Source organism: Chanodichthys erythropterus, chromosome 15, assembly GCF_024489055.1.
Source record: "Chanodichthys erythropterus isolate Z2021 chromosome 15, ASM2448905v1, whole genome shotgun sequence".
NCBI lineage: Eukaryota > Metazoa > Chordata > Actinopteri > Cypriniformes > Xenocyprididae > Chanodichthys > Chanodichthys erythropterus.
Window position 1 is genome coordinate 10,810,417 of NC_090235.1, and position 22,835 is coordinate 10,833,251.

General features: G+C 36.6%; 1 protein-coding gene across 1 annotated transcript in view; it reads left to right on the top strand.

Annotated features, from left to right (window-relative positions):
* bop1 (BOP1 ribosomal biogenesis factor) overlaps positions 1 to 22,835 on the top strand; it is an 81,027-nt gene that overhangs the window by 39,497 nt on the left and 18,695 nt on the right. Inside the window, exons 4-10 of the mRNA XM_067411549.1 lie at positions 14,153 to 14,307; positions 14,388 to 14,505; positions 17,695 to 17,796; positions 18,245 to 18,457; positions 20,296 to 20,457; positions 21,677 to 21,757; positions 22,208 to 22,277. Coding sequence (XP_067267650.1) covers positions 14,153 to 14,307; positions 14,388 to 14,505; positions 17,695 to 17,796; positions 18,245 to 18,457; positions 20,296 to 20,457; positions 21,677 to 21,757; positions 22,208 to 22,277 — 901 coding nt within the window. The remainder of the gene's footprint in view (positions 1 to 14,152; positions 14,308 to 14,387; positions 14,506 to 17,694; positions 17,797 to 18,244; positions 18,458 to 20,295; positions 20,458 to 21,676; positions 21,758 to 22,207; positions 22,278 to 22,835) is intronic.

Sequence of the window (22,835 nt, forward strand, 5' to 3'; positions counted from 1 at the left end):
ATTTAGCAGGAAAAAAAGTGCATTTGGCATTGTTTGCAATAGAGAAAGATGCTCATTGCATGAAATATTAATGTATTTTAGTGTCACAGTCAAAACTGCAATGGCATAGCGATATTTTTTTCCAGACCCCAGCTGCGACCTTTCAGTCATTAAAGGAAAACCTCACCATGGCAGTCCGTATATCCCGGGACGAGTCATTACAGGAACCGGGTCATAACGTGACGACATTCATTAGGGTCGACCGAGACCGCAGCAGAGATGGAATGTCTCGCTACCTCATAAAGATCGACCTCTGGGGTAACGAATGACAACGCTCGTTATCTCACAGTCACGTGGGGCCCGGCATGCTTTAAGACGAGGAACGGCATCCCATCTGACTGCCATTAGCTCCCACTGACCTCCTCTGGTGCTCTGCGACATCTAATCCAGCCCCCCCGTCTGGAGAAAAACGCTTTCTGGGCTCCGCTCCTCTCAGGCTGCAGAGTTTTTGGTGTTTGGTTAAACACCCAAGGTGCACCAAACTGCGATGGTCCGCTCGGATCTGTAAGCTTGTGGGTGGATTTGTCTGGATGGGTTCACGTCCTGGAAAAGAGCCCCTGTATCACTTTCAGACCAGCACAGGCCGCTTAATCCAAGACAGACGTGATCCGGCTCACGAAACTGCTGAGGTCACTGTGGCAATAACTTCAGTTAATTTATTCAAAAGAGAAGGCGGGGTTATGTGAAGGGAAAAAAAACTAAAAGCAATTAGACCAGCCGAGGCCTTTGTAGTAATGTTGAAATTGCTCTTATTGTGACTTTTCCATTGTTAAAGCGCTCCTGCCCTGTTCTTTTTTATGACGTGTTTTCTCTTGGGTACATTTACAGTGCGTAAAGCATATAAACAGGCCGAAACTACAGAGACTGAGTTTGTTTCTTCCATTGTAATATGAAGGCCGGAAGACCTAATTGAGAGCAGTCCATCCACATGTGCATTTTATACACGTCCACCGACTCAAAGTTTCTAGACTAAGCTATATTTGTCAAGACCTGCTGTATTTTGCTTTTAACCAGATTTGTGACTATTCTAGTGGCAAGAGTAAAATCAATGTGAAATGGCTTTGAAACCCATCTTAATTCTATGTTTTGACCCATTTCTGAGTGAGGGGAAAAAAAAAAACTGATTGGATGGTTGAAAGTGGGCATAACGTAGCAGAATGCAGTCCAAGCTTTTACGGATTTTGGGACCAAAAGAAGCCCCTGACTCTTTCTCTGTACAGTGCACTAATGAATTTTTACACGTTTTTAGTTCATTTTTCATTTTGAATGAGTGTTTGTACTTCATCAGTTGTTCCACATCATTTTCTGTTTTTATTTTCGAGGGTGCTTGCTTTTATTGACGATTTAATATGCTCTTTTTACAACTCAAAATGAAGTGAGCAGCAAATGTGAAAAGTGCTGCGTTTTTGGAGAGCTCTTTGGGCCTCGCTCACTTTCTCATATTCCTTACGCAGGATGCTTGGGTTTGGGTATTATTCCATGATCATTTTCCAATTTTGATTTTTCCAGCGAGCTGTTAGCGGTGGATGTTAGCGGCATCCTAATGGCCTGCACGCAGCTGCCACTCACCCACATTCACGCGCACAGGGATGCGGTGCTCTAACACGTCTGCACGCATTCCTGCTGCAGACGCATGGCCCTGTTTGGATGGACCTCATGGAAAGTGTGGAGGTGGCAGCGTTCCACTGCGGAGTTTGAGTTTACTGGGATTATAAATGATCCCATTAGAGGGAAATGCAAACCTGCATTTGTGGGGAAGAGACGCAGGCTGCTCCGTCTGCAAATGGCTTGTCGCTCAGTGGCCCGTGCCGAGCGGGTAAGCCGTGGAACCGCTTCCATAAATCCCGATCTTAAGCAGTTCTCCTTCCCAATGCCGTGCCTGCCCATCGAGAATGAGCGTCTCCCTGCATTTAACGCTCTCCGTCAAATCAACACTGCCACTGGAAAATATTCAGTGCCAGCATGAATTCATAAATCAAGTTACTTAATGCACCTTAAACGCATTATTGAATTTGAAAACGCCACTTTTTCAATTTCAAGCTTGATTTTCTAAATTGCCCCTGGAGAACCTTACAGATTAATTGATGTTATAAATGCATCAGTTTTCAGACTGGAGAGCAAAGCAAACAGCAGAAGTTTTCAGTTGTTTCACCACCGAGACCCTGCTGATTTGCAAAGGAGAGTCATATCTGTACATAAAAGAAGTAAAATGCTCTTTTTACATTTCTGTTTATTGGATTCCCCTGAGCAGATTAGTGTCCACGTGCTCACCAAACTCTTTACATCTTTATATCTCTAAGTGTGTTGCAATAATGCAATAACAACAAAGCTGGAGAATCTCACGGAGCCAAAATGAGGATTGTCAGTAACGGTGTTCAGCCTTACATTGTTCAAACCGGAGTCGACACTGATGGAGAGACTCAGGAAGAAGTTACAACTTTTAGAATGAAACTGGACGTTTCTGAATGGTTAGTGGATAAATTGATGTAGTTGCTGTGGATTTGATTCAACACATCCACTAGCATGTGCCGTCATGTTAATCTTTTGTGCAAATCCACTATTGAATTGACCCTTGTTTGCAAAGCAGTCTGCTGTAAAATGACGGCATTTTGTGGCAAATAGTGTTCTGTGCTCATCTGTGCAGCCAACAACAGAACAGTTAGCCAGAACTTTTGCCATGGCATTAGAACTGGTACACCGTTGTTGCTTGCGAAAACAAAATGGCGGCACCGTGGATGGAAACGTACAGATTAAGAGGCGGCAATATTATAATTAGATCCCTTTCCTACATCACAAGGTGAGTGAAATCTGAGCAGCTCGTTTTGTCACATGCTTGCAGACAAAGTTTTACCAAAACAAAGTTACTGGGTTGTCCTTTTTCTTCTTTTTCTGGGTTGGTAGATGCACCGGAGACCCAATTATAGCACTTAAACATGGAAAAAGTCAGATTTTCATGATATGTCCCCTTTAAAGGTATTGCAACCCATTAATGCTGCTGTCTGTCATTTTTACGTTTTGTCACCAGTTGCATGAATTTGGAGCAGGACTATTTGTTGTTTTTGACTCCCAATAGCAGAAAATGGTTTGAAGCGGTCATTATTGTTGCAGTTTGGTGCCGCTAATGGTGCAGAAATTACACAGTTCATCTGTTATCATCAGTGGTGATCATGCAATACTTTAGTGCCACGTTAAAAACAAATTTTGCAATTTCTGCTCTCAGGTATGAAATCGTAAAAAGTTTGAGAATTATCTCATAGAAAGCCATACTTTTTCTTTTGAGGCTTTTCCAAATCTTCTCCTTGTTTTTCAGGATTGTGTCCGTTAGTGTTGGTGGTCTGTCAGTCTCTTAGTAAAAACAAGGGGCTCGTCGTCCATCCGGACTTTCATGACAAACGTGATTTTGGTGGGAGACGTACAGGTGCTATATCACCCGAGATCGGCCTGGTCAACCAGACACATCCATAAACGTCTGAAATATCAAACACACTTTCCTAATAGACCCTCTCTGCATGTACAGGGACCAGGGACTCTGACCGCAAACCCTGCAGTCGATACGCCACATCCGAAACCCACCTTCAGCTGTTTAAGGCATTATCAGAGTCTGGATCTAATATATATGTTTTTAATAACCGTCCCTTTAACGTGTTGATTCACTCTGGCTGTTTACTTTCACTAGCCATCATGGGAAAACCTTGCTGCCACCGTAATTTCGGAGTCATCGCTGTGCTGTAAATGTGCTGTTTGTTAGGTGTCTGTCGACAGGAACATTTTTAGATGGCGACATGACGTTTTGACTTTCGCCGTCTTAGCCTATCTGAGCGTCTCCGTAGATGAGTTCCATGAAAGAAAAGAAGTGGTTTGCGAAATAAAGCAGATGGACTCGTCTGGATCTGTCTGCTCGTGGGCGGCCAAGTGTGCTGCTACAGACAATCGTCCAGCGGAATCTGACCGCAGCATATTCGTTATTATTACAAAACCTGCTGTGGGGGACACTTGTGGTGCGCAAAGAGACTAAGAGTGTTATTTACTTATTGATTGATTGATTTTCATTGTTTATTTGTTTTCTTATTCTATTTATATGTATTTTTTTTGTATTATTCATTCATTATATTTACTTTTATTTTATATCCATTTATTTATTGTATTTACTTTATTTAGTAATTTACGTAACTCTTATCTATTGATTTTTTTTATATATTAATTTATTTAAATTATTCAATTATTCATTTTTGTTTTATTTTATGTACTTTTCATTTACTTTCATTTATCTGTTGATTTATTTATTTTATTTACATATTATTTTATTCATTATTTATTTACTTATCTTTTTAATAATTCATTAACTTTATGCTTTTATTGAAGTTTTTTTTTTTTTTTTACCCATTCTTTTATTCATTCAATTGTGTATTATTTTTGTCAAAAGAAATCAATTATTTTTATTTGCTTTATTTTTTAAATGATTCATTTACTTACTCTTATTAATGCTTTATTTTCTATTTATTTATGTACATACTCTTTTATTTATTCAATTATTTATTATAACCTAGGACTAAAACATGGGCGATAACTTGAGATTTTCTGCCAGCCAGACTGGCCCCAAACAGTTGCGTGAAAGATGAGCTGCAGATGTTTTAGGGCACATAGTGTGACATAGTATTGCGATTGAAAGCAGACTCCTCTTTTTTTTAACTCTTTTCGAGAATGCGTATATATTTTTTCCCTCACGCTTCCAGGATTCGGTCAGGCAGCCGAGCGGGAATGCTTCACTTCCAGGCATTCGGTTCTCGCTCCAAAAACAACTTCCATTCAGTGCTCCCAAATGACAGCACGCTGGTGGGATGGTTTGCGCTCTGGCTTTGAGCTAAGAAGAAATGCGGAAAGAAGAGTAGAGGAGAAGAAAAATGAATGAGTTGCTGTAGCTGCGACTCTGCACCTTCATCAAGCAGCCCGGTCTTCTGCCACAATGGATTACGGCTCATCCTGACTCACACACGCAAGCCTGACCTGAATCACTCTTACTGACACTGGGAGGATGCAACTTTCTCCCATGAGCCCATTCTGCTCGACTTCAAACACCAATCCGAGCGTAGGCCTGACTCACTTTGGCAGCGTGGCCGATTGATGACGTAGCATTCTCAGCAAGCGTATAATTTCCATTCTGCGGAAAGACGCTGTGTTCCGTGTCATTATTTCGTGTGTTTTGCTCCTGTTAGAGATCGGCGATTTCTGTTTTGTGTCAGCAAGCAATTCTCTGTGGCTTGGAGCTGTCTGCTGGAAATGGGCATTGAACACTTTGATGCATTTGGTAGCAATGAGCTGTCTGCTCTTTCCTTCTGTCTAGACGGCTTCAGGTTGTGAAAAGTGACTGAGTCTTTTTTTTTTTTTTTTTTTTTTTAAGCAGAAGTAGTGGTGGGTTCCCTCATGATGTAATGACCTGTCAGAAAGACCAACAGGATATTTTGGGAACCTGTCGGGGATACAGTGGTAAAATGTAGAAGACATTAGGGCTGCACGATTTGTAGAAGAAAAAAATAATAATAAAATATATATATATATAATAATTATACTTAAAAATGTATGTGAACCCTGTGAAAATGAGAATTATTTTAATAAAATAAGTGGGATAATAAAAAATGCATGTTATTTTTTATTTAGTACTGTCCTGAGTAAGATATTTTATATAAAAGATGTTTGTATTTAGTTCCTAAGACAAAACAATAGCTGAATTTATTAAAATAACCCCATTCATAAGTATGTGAACCCTTGATTCTCAATACTGTGTGTGGTTACCTGATGATCCACAACTGTTTTTATGTTTTGTGATGGTTGTTCATGAGTCTCTTGTTTGTCCTGAGCAGTTAAACTGAGATCTGTTCTTCAGAAAAATCCTCCAGGTTCTGCAGATCCTTCAGTTTTCAAGCATTTTTGCATATTTGAACCCTCTCCAGCAGTGACTGAATGATTTTGAGATCCATCTTTTCACACTGAAGACAACTGAGAGACTCAAACACAACTATTAAAAAAGGTTCAAACATTCACTGATGCTCCAGAAGGAAATACGATCCATTAAGAGCTGAGGGGTGAAAACTTTTGAATTCAAATATCAAGGTAAATTGTACTTAATTTTTCTGCCAGGAAACATGCAAGTATCTTCTGTTGGTTCCGAAGGGCAGTACTAAATGAAAAACAATGATTTTTAAACAAAATAAGAAAAATTGTGACATCTTCATCCTGTTCAAATGTTTTCACCCCCGACTCTTAATGCATCGTGTTTCCTTCTGGAGCATCAGTTAATGTTTGAACCTTTTTTAATAGTTGAGTTTGAGTCCCTCAGTTGTCCTCAGTGTGAAAAGATGGATCTCAAAATCATTCAGTCACTGCTGGAAAGGGTTCAAATATGCAAAAATGCTTGAAAACTGATGAATCTGCAGGAGCTGGAGGATTTTTCTGAAGAACAGAGCTCAGTTTAACTGATCAGGACAAACAAAAGACTCATGAACAACCATCACAAAACATAAAAACAGTCGTGGATCATCAGGTAACCACACACAGTATTGAGAATCAATGCTTCACATACTTATGAATGGGGTTATTTTAATAAATTCAGCTATTGTTTTGTCTTGTGAACTAAATGCAAACATCTTTTATGTAAAATATCTTACTCAGGACAGTACTAAACAAAAAATAACATACATTTTTTATTATCCCTCTTATTTTATTAAAATAATTCTCATTTTTACAGATTCTGCAAAGGGTTCACATACTTTTTCATGCCACTGTATATATATATTACGCACGTCATTCCAAGGAAACCCTCTATGTACATCATACTATAGCTGTGACTGAATAAAAAGAAGATAGAAACGCTTAGGTTGATTAAACATGAATATAATAAGCAGACAACTACTACAATACATGGTTTATCTGTGCCTTCTCGGGTATTTCCATAATAATAACGTATATTTATAAAGCAACGCTAATCAAAATGCTATTTCAAACACTCGACTGATGTTATGAAGTGAGTTTGGACTAAAAACACATTAATGTTGTTTTTTTTTTTTTTTTTTTTGGTCAAGAGGTTCATAAACGCGTCTCATGTTTGGAATGTTTGGCGCGTGTTGCTTTTTCATATGAGGTGCTTTCAGATGGAGCATAATTTACTACTGATCACAAAGCCGTTCTTCACTAACATGATGTGTACTTATTTATATAATTAAAAATCGCTTTGTTCATTTGGTTGACCCTAGTATGATTCTCTTTTGTTCCACTTCCCGATCCCCTTGCCTTTTTGTTCCCACCATATCCTGTCTTTTTACTATTCCTATCAACAAAAAAGTATCAGGAACTCTTCAGCCTCAGCCTCATTTCCATTCATTCCACTGCACATTTATGCACTATCACACCGTCTTAGACCACACGGATCTGTTTTGCTAAGTCTTGGAAAATACACCATCACTTTTGAGTAGGTTCTAAAACAGCATATCTGTTCTGGTTTACCCCCGCATGAGGTAAACTCCAGACTCGTTTAAATACACATTCTCCTTTATTTAAACAAACAGTACTTGTAGAATCATTTTGAATACTGTTTGTTTTGCCATATTATTTGATCTCTTGATTTGACCTCATTACAAAAGATGAAGTCACAACTTTCGCAAATTCCATGCTGCAATTCCAAGGATGTTCCCGCAGCCAAGGAATTCCGCCACCGTGAGGCAAAGGTCAACGGTGTTGAGGAGCGGAAAATGTGAGTGATACTCCTGAAAGACAGACCTGCGGATTTTCCTTCAGTTCTTCTGACAGCACCACCAACTTTATTTTTACCCACAGCTTTGGCCGAGCAGATTGCGGATATCACGGAGAGAACTGACTCTTTTACTCTGTTATTATTGGGGTTTTTGAGGGCTCCCGACCTGTTTTGATGGATGAACCTGTCACGCAACTGCTACCACGCGTCTTGACGGGCCGATGCCACTTTGGCCTGTGAACCCCAGGAACCCAGCAGAGAGTAGCGTCCTTTCCAAAAGCAGGCCACCTGCTTGAGTCGTCCGTTTAATGGTCAAACGCGTTCAATCATTCACCGCTGGAGCTCTCAGCAACCTGTGTCTCCACGCTGACTGGCACCAAACTCACTGTTGCTGAGCCTTCTTACAGGAATAGTTCATGGAAATGTGCTGTTGCTTCAAAAGAACAAGAAAAGCACCAAAAATGACTCATCTGCAATATTTCATGGCTTCTGCAAGGTACTATAGTTAACTAAAACTAAACCCATAATTAATGTACTTAAATAAATTAAACTGAAATAGAAAATAAATAAAAACTATTTAAAAAAAAAAGACAAAACACTAAAGCTTTTAACTAAAATTTAAATGAAAATGGTAAATACAAAATTAAAATTTAATTCAAAGTATTAAGAAAAACTGGTAAAACAGTTCATCAGAGTTATTTTACAGATATAAAGTTTACCTAAGCACATGTATGTATTAATTTGCCATGTATGTTGGTGATAATGCAAGGGAGATGGGAGAGTTTATGGATAAGACTTTAATGCCGCCACTTGTACTGCATTTTATTCAGCTCTTACTGTGATTTTCTGAAGTGAAAACGGACACTTCATCTTTCTTGTGAGGTACAATAAACTTCATAAAACTCATCAGCAAAGTTTTGGCCATCATTCCAACAGGGTCCGCTACAACAGGCTTGTACTAATAGTGGATAAAAGCAAGATGACAACATAAGTTATAACTGTAATTAAACTAAACTATACCTGTTCTATCTCTTGCAGCATATACTGTATTCTCTGGCCCTGTAGGAATCATTGTCCGACTCCGGTTCGAACTGAACACTGCTAATGACAGTTTCTGGCATTTTCAGTGCGTGATATTGCCCTGTTTTGTTGTTGTCGGTATGTCAGAGCATGAGCTCTTGAAGCTCCGCCCTCTTCTTGAAAGGGGGCTCATTTGCATTTAAAGGGACACACACAAAAAGGGCACGTTTTTTTCCTCACCCCCAAAAAGAGGCAACAAACATCTTTGTTGATGTTAGTTCACAGTGCATTAACTAATATTAACAGATACAAATTTTGATTTTAATAATGTATTAGTAAATGCTGAGATATACACCAACTAAGATTATTAAGATAACACTGGTATTCTGAAGTCATATGGTTGTTTCATGTGAAATTTCTTATTATATATAGTTTGTTCTTCCGTTCAAACCAAAGCTCTAAAGTCTCATTAATTTTCATTTTTGTATTAATAATTGTGTTAATGTGTCTTTGTGAAGGAAAGGGACATGCTAAACCATTGTTCTGCCTCTCATGGTTTGTATTTTATAGATTAGTATAAAATAGAAATGTAAAGTCAGGTTTAATCACCAAACGCACAAAAGCCATCAATATGTTTCTTGATGATCTGTTGCCAGCATCAGGCTTTAGTAGCAGAGCAGTTTTATTAAGTTCTATTCAGGTTTACATCAACTCTTCACAAAACATTGGTGTATTTCTCTCATTGCAGGCGGTTTAGTGAGCTCTGGTTCTCAGCGAGGTTCGTGGCTCTCGGTGTGGCCTAATTCTCCAGCTCTCCAGGGTCTCTCAGGCCCCTTTACGAGTGTCCCTCGTGAAAATCTGGGGGGGTCATGTTCACTCTGTGGCCTGTGAAACGTGTGAAATCAAGGGGCACCTCTGCGAGAGGCGGACCTGCTCTGTTTGATGTTGTCCTGTAAAGAATCAGTTTCATGGGTGAGGCATCCTAGCAGAGACGTCGTAAAGCGTAGAACATTACATCATCACAATCTGCACTTCCTTTTTTTACTTAAGAACTCCTTTTTGTTGGCCTGCTTTTATGTATGTTGATATTATTATATATGAATTATTTCCCACAACCCCTTAAGTACATAAGAGGTACATTAAGTGTATGAACCTTAAAAGTGGAGTATTAATGGAGTTTGTGGTAATAGCTCAGGTGCTAATGATTAGATAGAAGCAATTACTTATGTATATGGGTTTGATGAAATAAAGATGCAATTTTATGCTGTAGAATTAAATCCCAGGACTCACTCCTCTAAAGTATGTACTTCCCATCAGCAGTGAAGTATGTAGTTTCAGTGCGTAGGTGAAGTATGTGAATTGAGATTCAGCCAGTGACTTTTTTCAAAGCTGATAAATGTCACGAAGACTGTCCTCTAAAGCTCTGCGCATATATTTCTGGATTGACAGTCTGATTTCTCAGGTGGTTTACGAAGAGGGAATTTTTTCCACTTGTCTCTGAGAGTTTAATGATGTGGTGTGGAAATATCAGGCGTAGAGGTGCAGGCTGCCAGCAGCGAGGTTTCTGACCGTCTTCCCTGGAAGCTCCTGTCAAGAGCGCACACACAATCAGCAGTCGATCTCCCATCGCCATCCCCACCGCAGTCTGAACAGGAAGTTGATAAGAGCGTGTGGTAAGGGGCAGATTTTCAGCGTTCTGACTGACTGACACTTAATAAAGGCAGTGTTCAGCTGCTCAATTGAAAGCAGGTGAGCTGGGCTTCTGATGTTTTTCGTGTCCAGTTCTTTTGGACCGTCCCACTGAGAGAGCCCAGATTGACTCCTTTTTTCAATAATGTGTTGCAATCTGTAGTATTCAAAGATGGCATGAAATCAAAATTCATTTTATTGAATTATTGTGCCTGATTCATAACTCTAACCCACCATTTTGTGACAAAGACAAGCCGATTTCTGATATTGTGGAACAGCTGTCGAAAATCTTGATCACGTCACTGCTCATTTGCATAAAGTCGAGCTCTTGAGAAGTTCAATGCAAATTCAAGTTCAATGCAGAGATGTTGTCCGGTGACAGGTGTCTGTGTTAACAAAGTTTAAATAAAATGCTTTTCATAAATTTTCTGCTGACATTAAGTGAGACAATATATGCAGGAAAAATAAATATAACAAATAATTATATCCCAGCCTAATATGTTGCAGTCAATTCAAATCACAGTTAATACATTCAGGTCCCACCCTACATTATTCCCTGCTGGATATACTTTCTATATATTATTATATATATTATAATATATGAGAGAGAGAGAGTATAGTGAATAATGTAGGGTGGGAAATTTTATTATTGATTATATTAATATACAGTAGTGGCCAAAAGTGATGTCTGGCATATGAAAATTGACATCTCCACCCTTTATTGATTAAAAATGAGTTAAAGATTTTGTAAGCGTGCTCCATAGTGGTGCTTGGAGGCGATTGTTTTATTATTGATAATGCAACGTGCAAAATTGAGAGAGAAGCAACAAAATATTAATAACTGATTATGCTGTAGTCAATATATGCTTTTTCATGAAGGCTTTTTGGTTTTTCTGTTTTTATTGTTTTTTGTTGTTTTTTTTTGTTTTGTTTTTTGCATAGTAAAATAAAACCTGTAGCTATAGTTTGCCTTTTTTTGTCAAAAAATTTGTCAGATAAATACATACCAGTGTTTTATTCTTCCATCATATTAAAAATATTGATGGTTTATTCAAACTTTAGGGCAATTAAAAACAAATATCCCCTCCGGACTTCACTTTTGGCCACTACTGTACAATTATGCACTACTTTCAGGTCACTAATCATGAATATGTATGTATGTATTTAGTGATTTATTGATTGATTGAAATTATATTTTCTTTAGTTCTTTCTATATTTATTTATATATATGAAATACTTATATATAAATATTAGTATACTAGCAGATATATAAAAATACTGCTTGTATACTAATATTTATATACTATATTAGTATGTCATATATTTTATTATATTAATTATAAATATTTGTTCTCACATTTTTGTCCCCTATTTTATTTGCGCTGACAAGCATGTATTCCTGCATTTAATTTACAACATTTGGGTATAAATTATCGAGTTGGGCAGCTCAAACAAATGTTTTAAAAGTTGGTTGGTTTTGGTTGATTTTACTGTTTAAATGACCAAAACACTAGTTGTCTTATTGCTAGAAGCACTTTAAGGGTCTCTAATTGTTCAGCTGTGTGAAGATCTAGTGACAATCTGTAACAGCTCCACACAGGAAGTATCAAATTTGCAAGACTGCTTCTGTCGTTCTTTCTGTGTCTTGGCACTGATTTCTTCGAGTTGGCAAGGATGTCAATCGTGCCAGACAATACAAGCACTTCATTCGGCCAGACATTGAGATTACATTGAATGTGTCTCGTAGACACTTATATTACATTACGATTAGAATGTCGGCCAATCAGACGCGGGCCTTTGAAGATGAGTGGTGTGTGGGTGTGGCCTCCGCAGCTGCTGTCGGCTGTGTGTGAAAGCGTGACAGCGCTGCCCACTCGGACCTAATTGGATATGGTAGGGGTGTTTTTATTGAAATCACTCACAGGTGTAGGCCTCGCTTTAAAGTGGCGCTCGCAACCTCTGAGAACTTTCAGCTGTCTGCTGTTACCAGTGTGTGTTTGTGCGAGCGGGAGTGTGTGTGCGTCGTTCCCAGACAAAGAAATCTCTATTTTCAGACCAAAGCTCTGTTTGGTTTATTAGCAGTCGTATCTGCGTAACGTTCTTGTGGCGTACTGTAAAGTGGGTGGGTTAGTGAGCTTGAATACAGAGTGAGTTAAAATTGGGCGGGCGGTTTTCTGCACCTGCAGGACTGAGGCCTTGCTGACGCATGGTTTTACCCTGACTGTGACTGCTAGTAAAGGAGGTAGAGAGAATGGCAGAACTGGTTAGTGTAAGAGGAGACTAGCAAAACAAGTCTGCTAGGGGTGGGAATCAATTGATGGTACAATGTTGTATTGATATCTGGTTCCCAATATGGTAATATTGCAGTTCTTTATTGTAAAGTTATTGAAAACTCTACTTTTACCTGCTTGTTTCTTATTCATCTGCATTAGACTTTGCTGCTTTACACAATTATATTCTGAGCTCATTCTTAGTTTGGACTTTGGTTAAATGTAATAAATTGAATGTATTGACTTTCTATATTATATTATATTATATTATATTTAATATTTTACATAAAATGATTGAATGTTATTTTATATTGGCTTCTGCCCTATTTCTAGGACACCTAAACACTTTTTTTTTCTCTTTTCTCTTCAAATATTAATAACACAATATATTATATGATATTATATAGTATTTAGGATGGATGGATGGATGGATGGATGGATGGATGGATGGATGGATGGATGGATGGATGGATGGAAGACAATTATATAATATTGTATGATGTTTAATATATACGTTTAATATAACAATTATATGTTATATTTGCTTGAATTTCTGAATGTGAATAAATATTTTTATGTAGTTTTATATTAAATTTATATACATTAAAATATTTTCTTTAGTCTTACTATATTATATTAAATGCTATATAATATAGTATTATATAATATTTTTATAATATAGTGTTTTATATATATATATATATATATATATATATATATATATATATATATATATATATATATATATATACACATATTTGTGTGTGTGTGTGTGTGTATATATATATATATATATATATATATATATATATGTGTATATATATATATATATATATATATATATATATATATATATATATATAATAATTTGTTTATGATTCTGTACTTTCTCAAACACAAATATTTGTTGTTTTTCAACTTCTGTTTTTTCTCTATTATATAAATATGATTTTATTAATATATTTTATATTCTTTAATTTAATTTTAATAAATTAATATTATTATAATCATAAATATATGTTTTGTTTTTGTTTGTTTGTTTGTTTCAATTTTCTTCTTCTTTTTTTTTTCTCTCTCTCTCTCCAAAATCACAAAACTTTTCTCCAGGTTTAAATAAAACAATCCAAGATTTAATATAGTAATATTGATATGTGATAGTCAAACACTTTGAGATTTTAGTCTTTCTCCATTTAAGTAGACGAGAGCTTTACAGGAAATGGCTGTATATGGGCAAGACCAAGATGGATGCAGTTTTTACTTGCTTTAATACTAACTAGTCTTTCTCTGCAGGTATTAGAGTGATGCAAAATATTCTCTGGTGTTGATCTGGTGGTTCTAAACTCAGAGAGTTTCCATTTTGGTCTTTACCACTTTCTTTTTCCATTCACAGGATATCCGCAACACGGTCGGCAACATCCCTATGGAGTGGTACAAGGACTATCCCCACATTGGATATGACCTGGACGGCAAGAAGATCTTTAAACCAATCAGGAACAAAGATGAACTGGATGAGTTTCTCGACAAGATGGAGAATCCTGATTACTGGTGAGGAGCGTCTGGAACGTTCATTTAAAGTAATTCAACCTCTGTAATTGGTTATTCACTCATTCTTCTGTCATTACTAGGCGTACAGTCCATGACAAGATGACCGGCGCTGATATCCGTCTGTCGGATGAGCAGGTGGACCTCGTGCACCGTCTGCAGCAGGGCAAGTTCGGTGACGTCAACTTCAACGAATACGAGGTATTTTGCTCTGGTTTTCCGCTCTGTTGGTGTTGGATTCAACACCGATCCGACAGTAACAGAATTTGTCACCTCAACATCTGCAGTCTGGTCTGTGAAAACCTCTTAAAACAGGCTTCTAGATAATAACCCCAGCGCACGATGGGGAAAAAATGAAGCTCGTCGAATTACTCCTCTCATTTACGAAGCCACACGAAGCCCAACCCGAGTCTGCGCTCACCACCGACAAATGAAGTAACGAAACATTAACACAAGCACAATTAGCCATCTTAAGAAAAACAGCGCAGCCCGTCTGACCTGCACAGGAGGTAATGAGTCTGGATGGTGTCACGGCCGTCGTTTAGCGGCTTCACTTTATAAACATCAGTGCTAATTGTGCATCGCCGTCTTTTCTGGCACAAACAGGAAGTGAGTCACTCCACAGTTGGGTCTGTCTGTGATCAGTTAGTCGACCTCAGACAGGCTTTAAAGAATGAGCGTGAAAAAGCCACCTGTCATCTGACTGGGACTTGTTGCGTCTGGTTGATAGGCCAGATGTTCCTATTTTCACATTGCCATGTTAAACTGTGCAAATGTTATATTGATTTTATACACCAGTTCAATAAAAAAGTTAATATATTGTTATTTTTTTAGACAAAATATTGTCTGTTTTTGCTTTGGCTTTATATTACCTATAAAGCCAGAGCAGAACTGTTGTGTGTCTCCGAGCAAAACACAGCGGGGTTTCGTTTCTGAATGAATCCGCGTTTTGAGTGAATCAATCAGGTAAACCAATGATTCAACGGCCCATTCATAAAGAGAGTAATTTACTCCATGGGTGCTTCTCAATTTTTATTTGTGCATCCTCGTTTCTTTTCCTCGCATCTCAGCTCCACCACTGTAGGATGTAAGGGGAGGATGCAAGGAAAGAAAACAAAAAATGTTATTTGTATATTGGAATGTTCTTGATCCCTCGAGCACAGCTGATGACGCTTTGAAGTGATGCTCGGAGGATCAAGAAGGTGCCCTTAAAGGTGCCATCGAACGTTCTCAAGTCTGTGTCCCCTGAATGTGTCTGTGAAGTTTCAGCTCAAAATACCCCATAGATTTTTTTTTATTAATTTTTTTAACTGCCTATTTTGGGGCATCATTAGAAATGAGCCAATTCAGGCTGCGGCCCCTTTAATTGCTCACGCTCTCCGCCCCCTCCCGAGCTCTCGACTCTATCACTGCATAAACAAAGTTCACACAGCTAATATAACCCTCAAAATGGATCTTTACAAAGTGTTCGTCATGCAGCATATCTAATCGCGCAAGTAAGGTATTTATTTGGATGTTTACATTTGATTCTGAATGAGTTTGATAGTATGCTCTGTGGCTAAAGCTAACATTACACACTGTTGGAGAGATTTATAAAGAATGAAGTTGTGTTTATGAATTATACAGACTGCAAGTGTTTAATAATGAAAATAGCGACGGCTCTTGTCTCCGTGAATAAAGTAAGAAACGATGGTAACTTTAATCACATTTAACAGTACATTAGCAACATGCTAACAAAACATTTAGAAAGACAATTTACAAATATCACTAAAAATATCATGATATCATGGATCATGTCAGTTATTATTGCTCCATCTGCCATTTTTCACTATTGTTCTTGCTTGCTTACCTAGTCTGATGATTCAGCTGTGCACAGATCCAGACATTAATACTGGCTTATCTAATGCCTTGAACATGGGCTGGCATATGCAAATATTGGGGTCATACATATTAATGATCCCGACTGTTGTGTCACAGTCGGTGTTATGTTGAGATTCGCCTGTTCTTCGGAGGTCTTTTAAACAAATGAGATTTATATAAGAAGGAGGAAACAATGGAGGTTGAGAATCACTGTATGTCATTTCCATGTACTGAACTCTGGTTATTCAACTATGCCGACGTAAATTCAATTTTCAATTCGATGGCACCTTTAAGAAATTACCCCCAAAAGATCATTTGAAATCATTGTTGTGTAAAGCATCAAATAGAAATTACAAAAAGTAACTTCAGAAAGTAATGTTTTTATTTGATTCAACATAAAATATATTACTCACAAACTTTTGGAAATTGAGGTTGAGTAAGTGATGACTGAATTTTCATTTTTGCATGAATAAAGTAAAACTGCCAGTAGGTGGCGGTAAATGTTTTAAGTCATTGAGTCATTCATTCATTCATTTATTCATTGGATTCATTCAAATGGCTGATTCATTCAGCAGTGAAATAAATGGTTCTCTTTATCAGTGGTTTATTGAATCATTAGTTCACCCGATTCGTTCAAAACACAGATTCGGAAATGAAATGTTGTTGTGTTCATTGGCAAAATTGATCAAAACAGACAATATTGTGTCTAAAATAACACAATATTTACTTCTTATTTATTGAGCTGTTGTATAAAAACAGTATCACATTTGCAGTTGTGCTATTCAGCACTCATGTGATATTGTGCTCGTTACTCGTGTGAAATAGCTTAACTATATCCTGTGATGTGAATATGAGTCAAAAACTCTTATTACTGCTTTCTATAGGCTCCAGCTGTTGCCCTGCACCATATTCATCAATCAACTGTATGAAATGTCCAATGACCTATGTAGGTCTGGGGCGGGGCAAGTGCATTAAATGTGTTAATAATTTTAGTGATTTATTTTTTTACCATAATGAATCTGTGTACACACACACCCGGAGCGGTGGGCAGCCATTTTTGCTGTAGGAGCGATTGGGGGTTAGGTGCCTTACTCAAGGGCATCGCAGTCATTTCCTGTCGGTATTGAGAATCAAACCCTCAACCTTCGGGTTACCAGTTTGAGACACTAAACATTAGACCATGACTGTTCCATATGTGTGTATATATTTGGATATGCATATACACATAGAAATTGCTCTGTGCATCCTTATATTTATATAAATGTCAAAAAGTCTAAAGACCAAAGAAAACGTAAGTGTTCTGAGGGGGTTTATTGTGCTGTGCTTTAGTGTGTAAAGGAGCAGTTTGCGCAGGACGAGTTCTTGTGCTCCATCTGTGTTTCTTTTTTAAATTACTTTTAATTTCCTCTTTTTATGTGTAAAACATTTGTTACCACTCCTTTTAAACACCCTTAGGATAATATGGATGTTTTTTTTTACTTTGACTTAATGCTTTCCTCTTTCTGATTCTTTGTTGTGTTTTTTTTCTAGCCTGCAGTCGACTTCTTCTCCAACGAAGTGATGATTCACCCCGTCACCAACAGGCCTCAGGACAAACGAAGCTTTATTCCTTCACTTATCGAGAAAGAGAAGGCAAGTTTGACTGTCGTTGTCACACCTCACGTTTTGCGTTTATGGTGAAAGCGTATATTTACTGTGAAAGGGAAACGGCATGAGAATAGTCATGTTTCGTCTCCTAACTGCTCCCAGCTGTGCTGCGTTACGAATAATGATTCCCACATAGTTTTTAAAGTGGAAAGAGGTCTGAAACGCCGGCATAATGGGGATCTGAAATTGAACGCTGAAAGAAATCAAACCTGCAAACGTTTCGGTTAAAATAAGATTCCCTCTTTAGATATTCCGGCTGATTCCGGTCACTATATGTAATGCGTTTCCTGCTGTAAACCGGCGACGTGTGCAATGAGTGTTTTGAGTAATGATCATACACATGTGCTCTCAATAACCACAATGATGTGTTACTGTGTGTGTGTTTTCTCTCTACTGTACCGTCACTGCATCCATCTCTCTCTCTCTCTATTAGGTCGGGAAGTTGGTTCATGCCATTAAGATGGGTTGGATCAAGCCACGCAGACCCAAGGAAACCACCCCGCAGTACTACGACCTGTGGGCCAAGGAGGACCCCAACAGCATCCTGGGACGCCACAAAATGCACATCCCAGCGCCCAAGATGAGACTTCCTGGGCACGAGGAGTCATACAACCCTCCTCCTGAATACCTGCTGTCGGAGGAAGAGGTTTGTTTTTGAGCAATCCTACACCTAAATATGACACATCTGTTGTGCACAGTGCTTTTTCACACAGCAGCTGTTCAAAAAACATCCCATAAAAGTTGTCCAATGACATTAAACCTGGTGCAAGTAATTTTATAATCGATAAATCTATTCTTTTTAATTACATTAAATGGTTAGTTCACCCAAAAATGAAAATTATGTCATTAGTGACTCACCCTCATGTCGTTCCAAACCCGTAAGACAGTTGAAGATATTTTGGATTTAGTCTGAGAGCTTTCTGTCCCTCCATTGAAAATGTATGTACGGTATACTGTCCATGTCCAGAAAGGTAATAAAAACATCATCAAAGTAGTCCATGTGACATCAGTGGGTTAGTTAGAAGTTTGTTGAAGCATCAAAAATACATTTTGGTCCAAAAATAACAAAAACTACGACTTTATTCAGCATTGTATTCTCCTCCGGAATCCTTTCCATTGAACTGATTCCATTGAATCCTTTCATCTGTCGCTGTGGTTGTTTTTGGCGATTAGTACATCCGTGACATTTTGAAGCACCAAAAATACATTTTGGTCCAAAAATAACAAAAACTACGACTTTATTCAGCATTTCTCTTCCGGAATCCTTATAGTATATATAATATTATTTTACTTGCATTACATGTAGGATTTCATTTAAATATGTTCAATTTAGAACCAAAATGTGCCATACAAGAACACATTTTTAATTAAAAATATATATTTAAAAAAAAAAACTAAATAAATAAAAACACTTTTATATTGCATACATTTTTACATTTTACAGTTAAAATATTTTTGAAATTAAGTTATTCATTAGTTTATTAAAATATTATTAAATTTACACTGACTTTATTTTTTCCCCATCTTTTTTAGGCTCAGTTTTAGTAATTTTTTGTTTTAGTAGTTTGATTTAATATATTTATAGATAAAAAATATTTTTAAAAATCATGTCAAATTTATATGTATAATTTTATAAGTAATATTAATATTTAATATTAATATTTTTAAATCAATAAAATTAATAGTAATATTTATTAATTAATTAAAATACTACTCTATCTGTAAAATAATCAGTATCTGTTTTATGTGCATAAACTTGCTTTATGAAGTCTGAGACGTTTAACTGAGACTCACTTGCTTTCAGGACAGATCTTTATGCAAAATGGAAATACTTTGTAATGTTTGCATATAAATATATAACCATCAAAAGTAAATTAAGCACTGGAGGAAAACGTCTCTTATTAAGCACTTAAAGAGAAGATAATAAATGAATAAAGACTTAACTTTCAGTCTTCTCTTCACACAAACTTTCATGACTTCAGGAGATTTGGAATAAGTCATACTTTTATGTTGAGCTTCTTCACTATGAACCGGAAAAGAGCAGAGGTGAGTTTCTCAAAGCTAACCATCATCGCAAGTTCCGTCGTTACCAATAGAATTCAATGGAACTTGTGACCATAGTTGGCTAACGATGCTTTTGGGAAACGCACCCCAGCTTGTTAGCATACATACAGGTTTGGGTCAACATGAGTGTAAATAAAGACAGAATCATTTTGAGTGAACTCTTCCTTTAAAATGTCACTGGCTAAATGCCCAGATCATTTCACACCTGCACCTCCAGCTCCATTAGGCCTGTACAATTTGCCTGCAAGTCATTTGCGTATGTTTTACATGCTATACTTAACTCCGTGGGAACACGTGCATCCCCTCTGCAAGTTAATCTTTATATGCAACCAAATTTTGACCCCAATTTTGACTGCACCTGTTCTTTAGTCCGGCTTTTGTCGAAGCTATCATAACGTTTGTTCTGTGTGTTTTGTTCAGAGACTGGCATGGGAGCAGCAGGACCCCGAGGACAGGAAGTTGAGTTTCCTGCCACAGAAGTTCGCCTGCCTGCGGGCCGTTCCCGCATACTCACGCTTCATTCACGAGCGCTTCGAGCGATGCCTCGACCTGTACCTGTGTCCCCGTCAGCGCAAGATGAGGGTGAGATCCTGTCATCCTGTCCCGTACAAATAAACTCTACGGTCCCTATTTGTTCCTTTTCAGAACTATTCATGTCACAAAACGTTTAATTATGAATGATGAAATCACCACAAAAAAAAAAAAAAAAAAAAAAATTATTCAGTCATGATCATTCATCTCTGAAGAAGAATTATTAACCATAAAAATAAATTTAAAAAACATAAACATATAAAGTACATGTGCTACCATTCAAAAGCAGGGTTTTTTTTATTTATTTATTTTTTTTTATATTAATACTTTTATTCAGCTTTCCATCACAGGAATAAAATACATTTATATTCAAATAGAGTTAAATAAAGTTATTTTAGTTCTTATTTTTGATCAAATAAATGCACTTTCAAAAACAAAAAATCTAATGGACCCCAAACATTTAAATAGTAGTGTAGATTTTATATATTTTTAAGTTACCTATAAATTTTATTTTTTATAAATAATATAAAGAAGTATTATGGCATGATCAATATAATTTATATTTAAGAAATTGCATTAAAAAAAGTTTTGTATTTTTATAAACAATAAATAATCTGTATTCATTCATGATAATTTAAATCAGATGTTTTTTTTTTCTTCAGATTTATGAATTGAGTTGTAGATTATCTGGGGGAAAGAAATATATATAAATATATATACTTCTTATGGACCCCAAACATTTAAACAGTAGTATAGTTTTATAGATATGTTATCTTAAAAAAATAATTGTTTATAGATATTGTAAAGAAGTATTATGGCATGATACATTAATTTATACTTAAAACATTTGCTTAAAATTTTAAAGAAATAAAATAAATGTGTAACTCTATTCTGTTCTTAATATTGTCCAGTTTCATAATTTCTATAATCAATTTCACAATCATAAAAAGTTTTGTAATTTTATGTGAGAAATGCACTTCTTTATTTCTTTAGTCTTCTAATCAAGCTCTTGGTGTAATTCATGTACATTAATGTCTGCTAAATGCAAAAATGTAAATTAATTACACTTTTTTACAGTTTTTTTTTATTACATAAGTTTTAAAAATATTTACCAATAATATGACAGCTTACCATTTCCCAATCCAGTGACATTGAAATGATCAAACTGAGCACTGCTCTTCATTATTTCTTGAATCACAAACATTAAATGTATTTTTTTTTTGTGTTTGTTTTAACAACAATACCAACCTGTTTTTATTTCTCTGTCCAGGTGAATGTGAACCCAGAAGACCTGATTCCCAAACTTCCAAAACCCAAAGACCTGCAGCCCTTCCCAACCACACAGTCTCTGGTACGTCAGTCTTGAGCTGGGATCAGTTGTTACAGCCTAATTCTGATGATGACAGCCAGAGGAACAGCTTGTAGATCAGAAACTCATGATATTTCTGGACTAGACTTTATAATGGCAGGACAGTGAGCTTTGATTTTATTGAGACAGGAAACCGTATTACTTACTGTACCGCGTGGGTGAAAAAGATCAGAAGACGAATATTTTTGTTGTTGAAACTGTAGCGTTTTCAGACAGCCGTGGCTGTAAAACTGCAGACATGAAACAGGGTTTGTCTGTCATTCTTTTGGAATGGATTATAGAAGAAAAAAAAATTAATAAATCACCCAAATATGTTTGGTGGTAATGGACTAATGTGAAATAATAGAGTCCTGAATGTGTCCTTGAATGATCTCGCTCTGTCTGCTTTCCTTCTCTGCTATGTGTGACGTCTGTGGTGTTTGTGTCTGACAGGTGTACCGCGGACACTCCAGTCTGGTCAGAAGCATCAGCGTTTCTCCCAGCGGACAGTGGCTTGTATCCGGTGAGTCTTGTCTTTTCCTGTTCATCACACACCCTGATTTTAGGCAGATATTCCTACTGAAACTTGCAGTGATTATCAAAAGATCTTGTTGCAGCCATGGCTCAGTGGTTACTGCATGTACTCCAACACATTGCACCATGATGCTTGAATGGGAGATTCTGGTTGGAGTTTGGCTTGTAACATTGCTTAGTCTCATTTACATCTCTTCTCCCATCAATCTCCCTGTCCTCTCTCTGCTGTGTGTCTGTGCCAGAAAAATAAATAAATAAATAAAAAATATATATATATATATATATATATATATATATATATATATATATATAATTAGATATATATATATATATATATATAATTAGATAGATAGTTATTACATTTTAATCATAAAAATAAGTATTTATAATATAGTTTAATACAGATATAGTTTATTTCTAATAATATTTTAATTGTATTTATTCATAGCAATTTAGCAAGTGATTTATATTATTGTAAATATTAAATTACAATATTTAATATATTAAATAATTAAAATTTAGTAACTTAATTTCAAATATAATATAT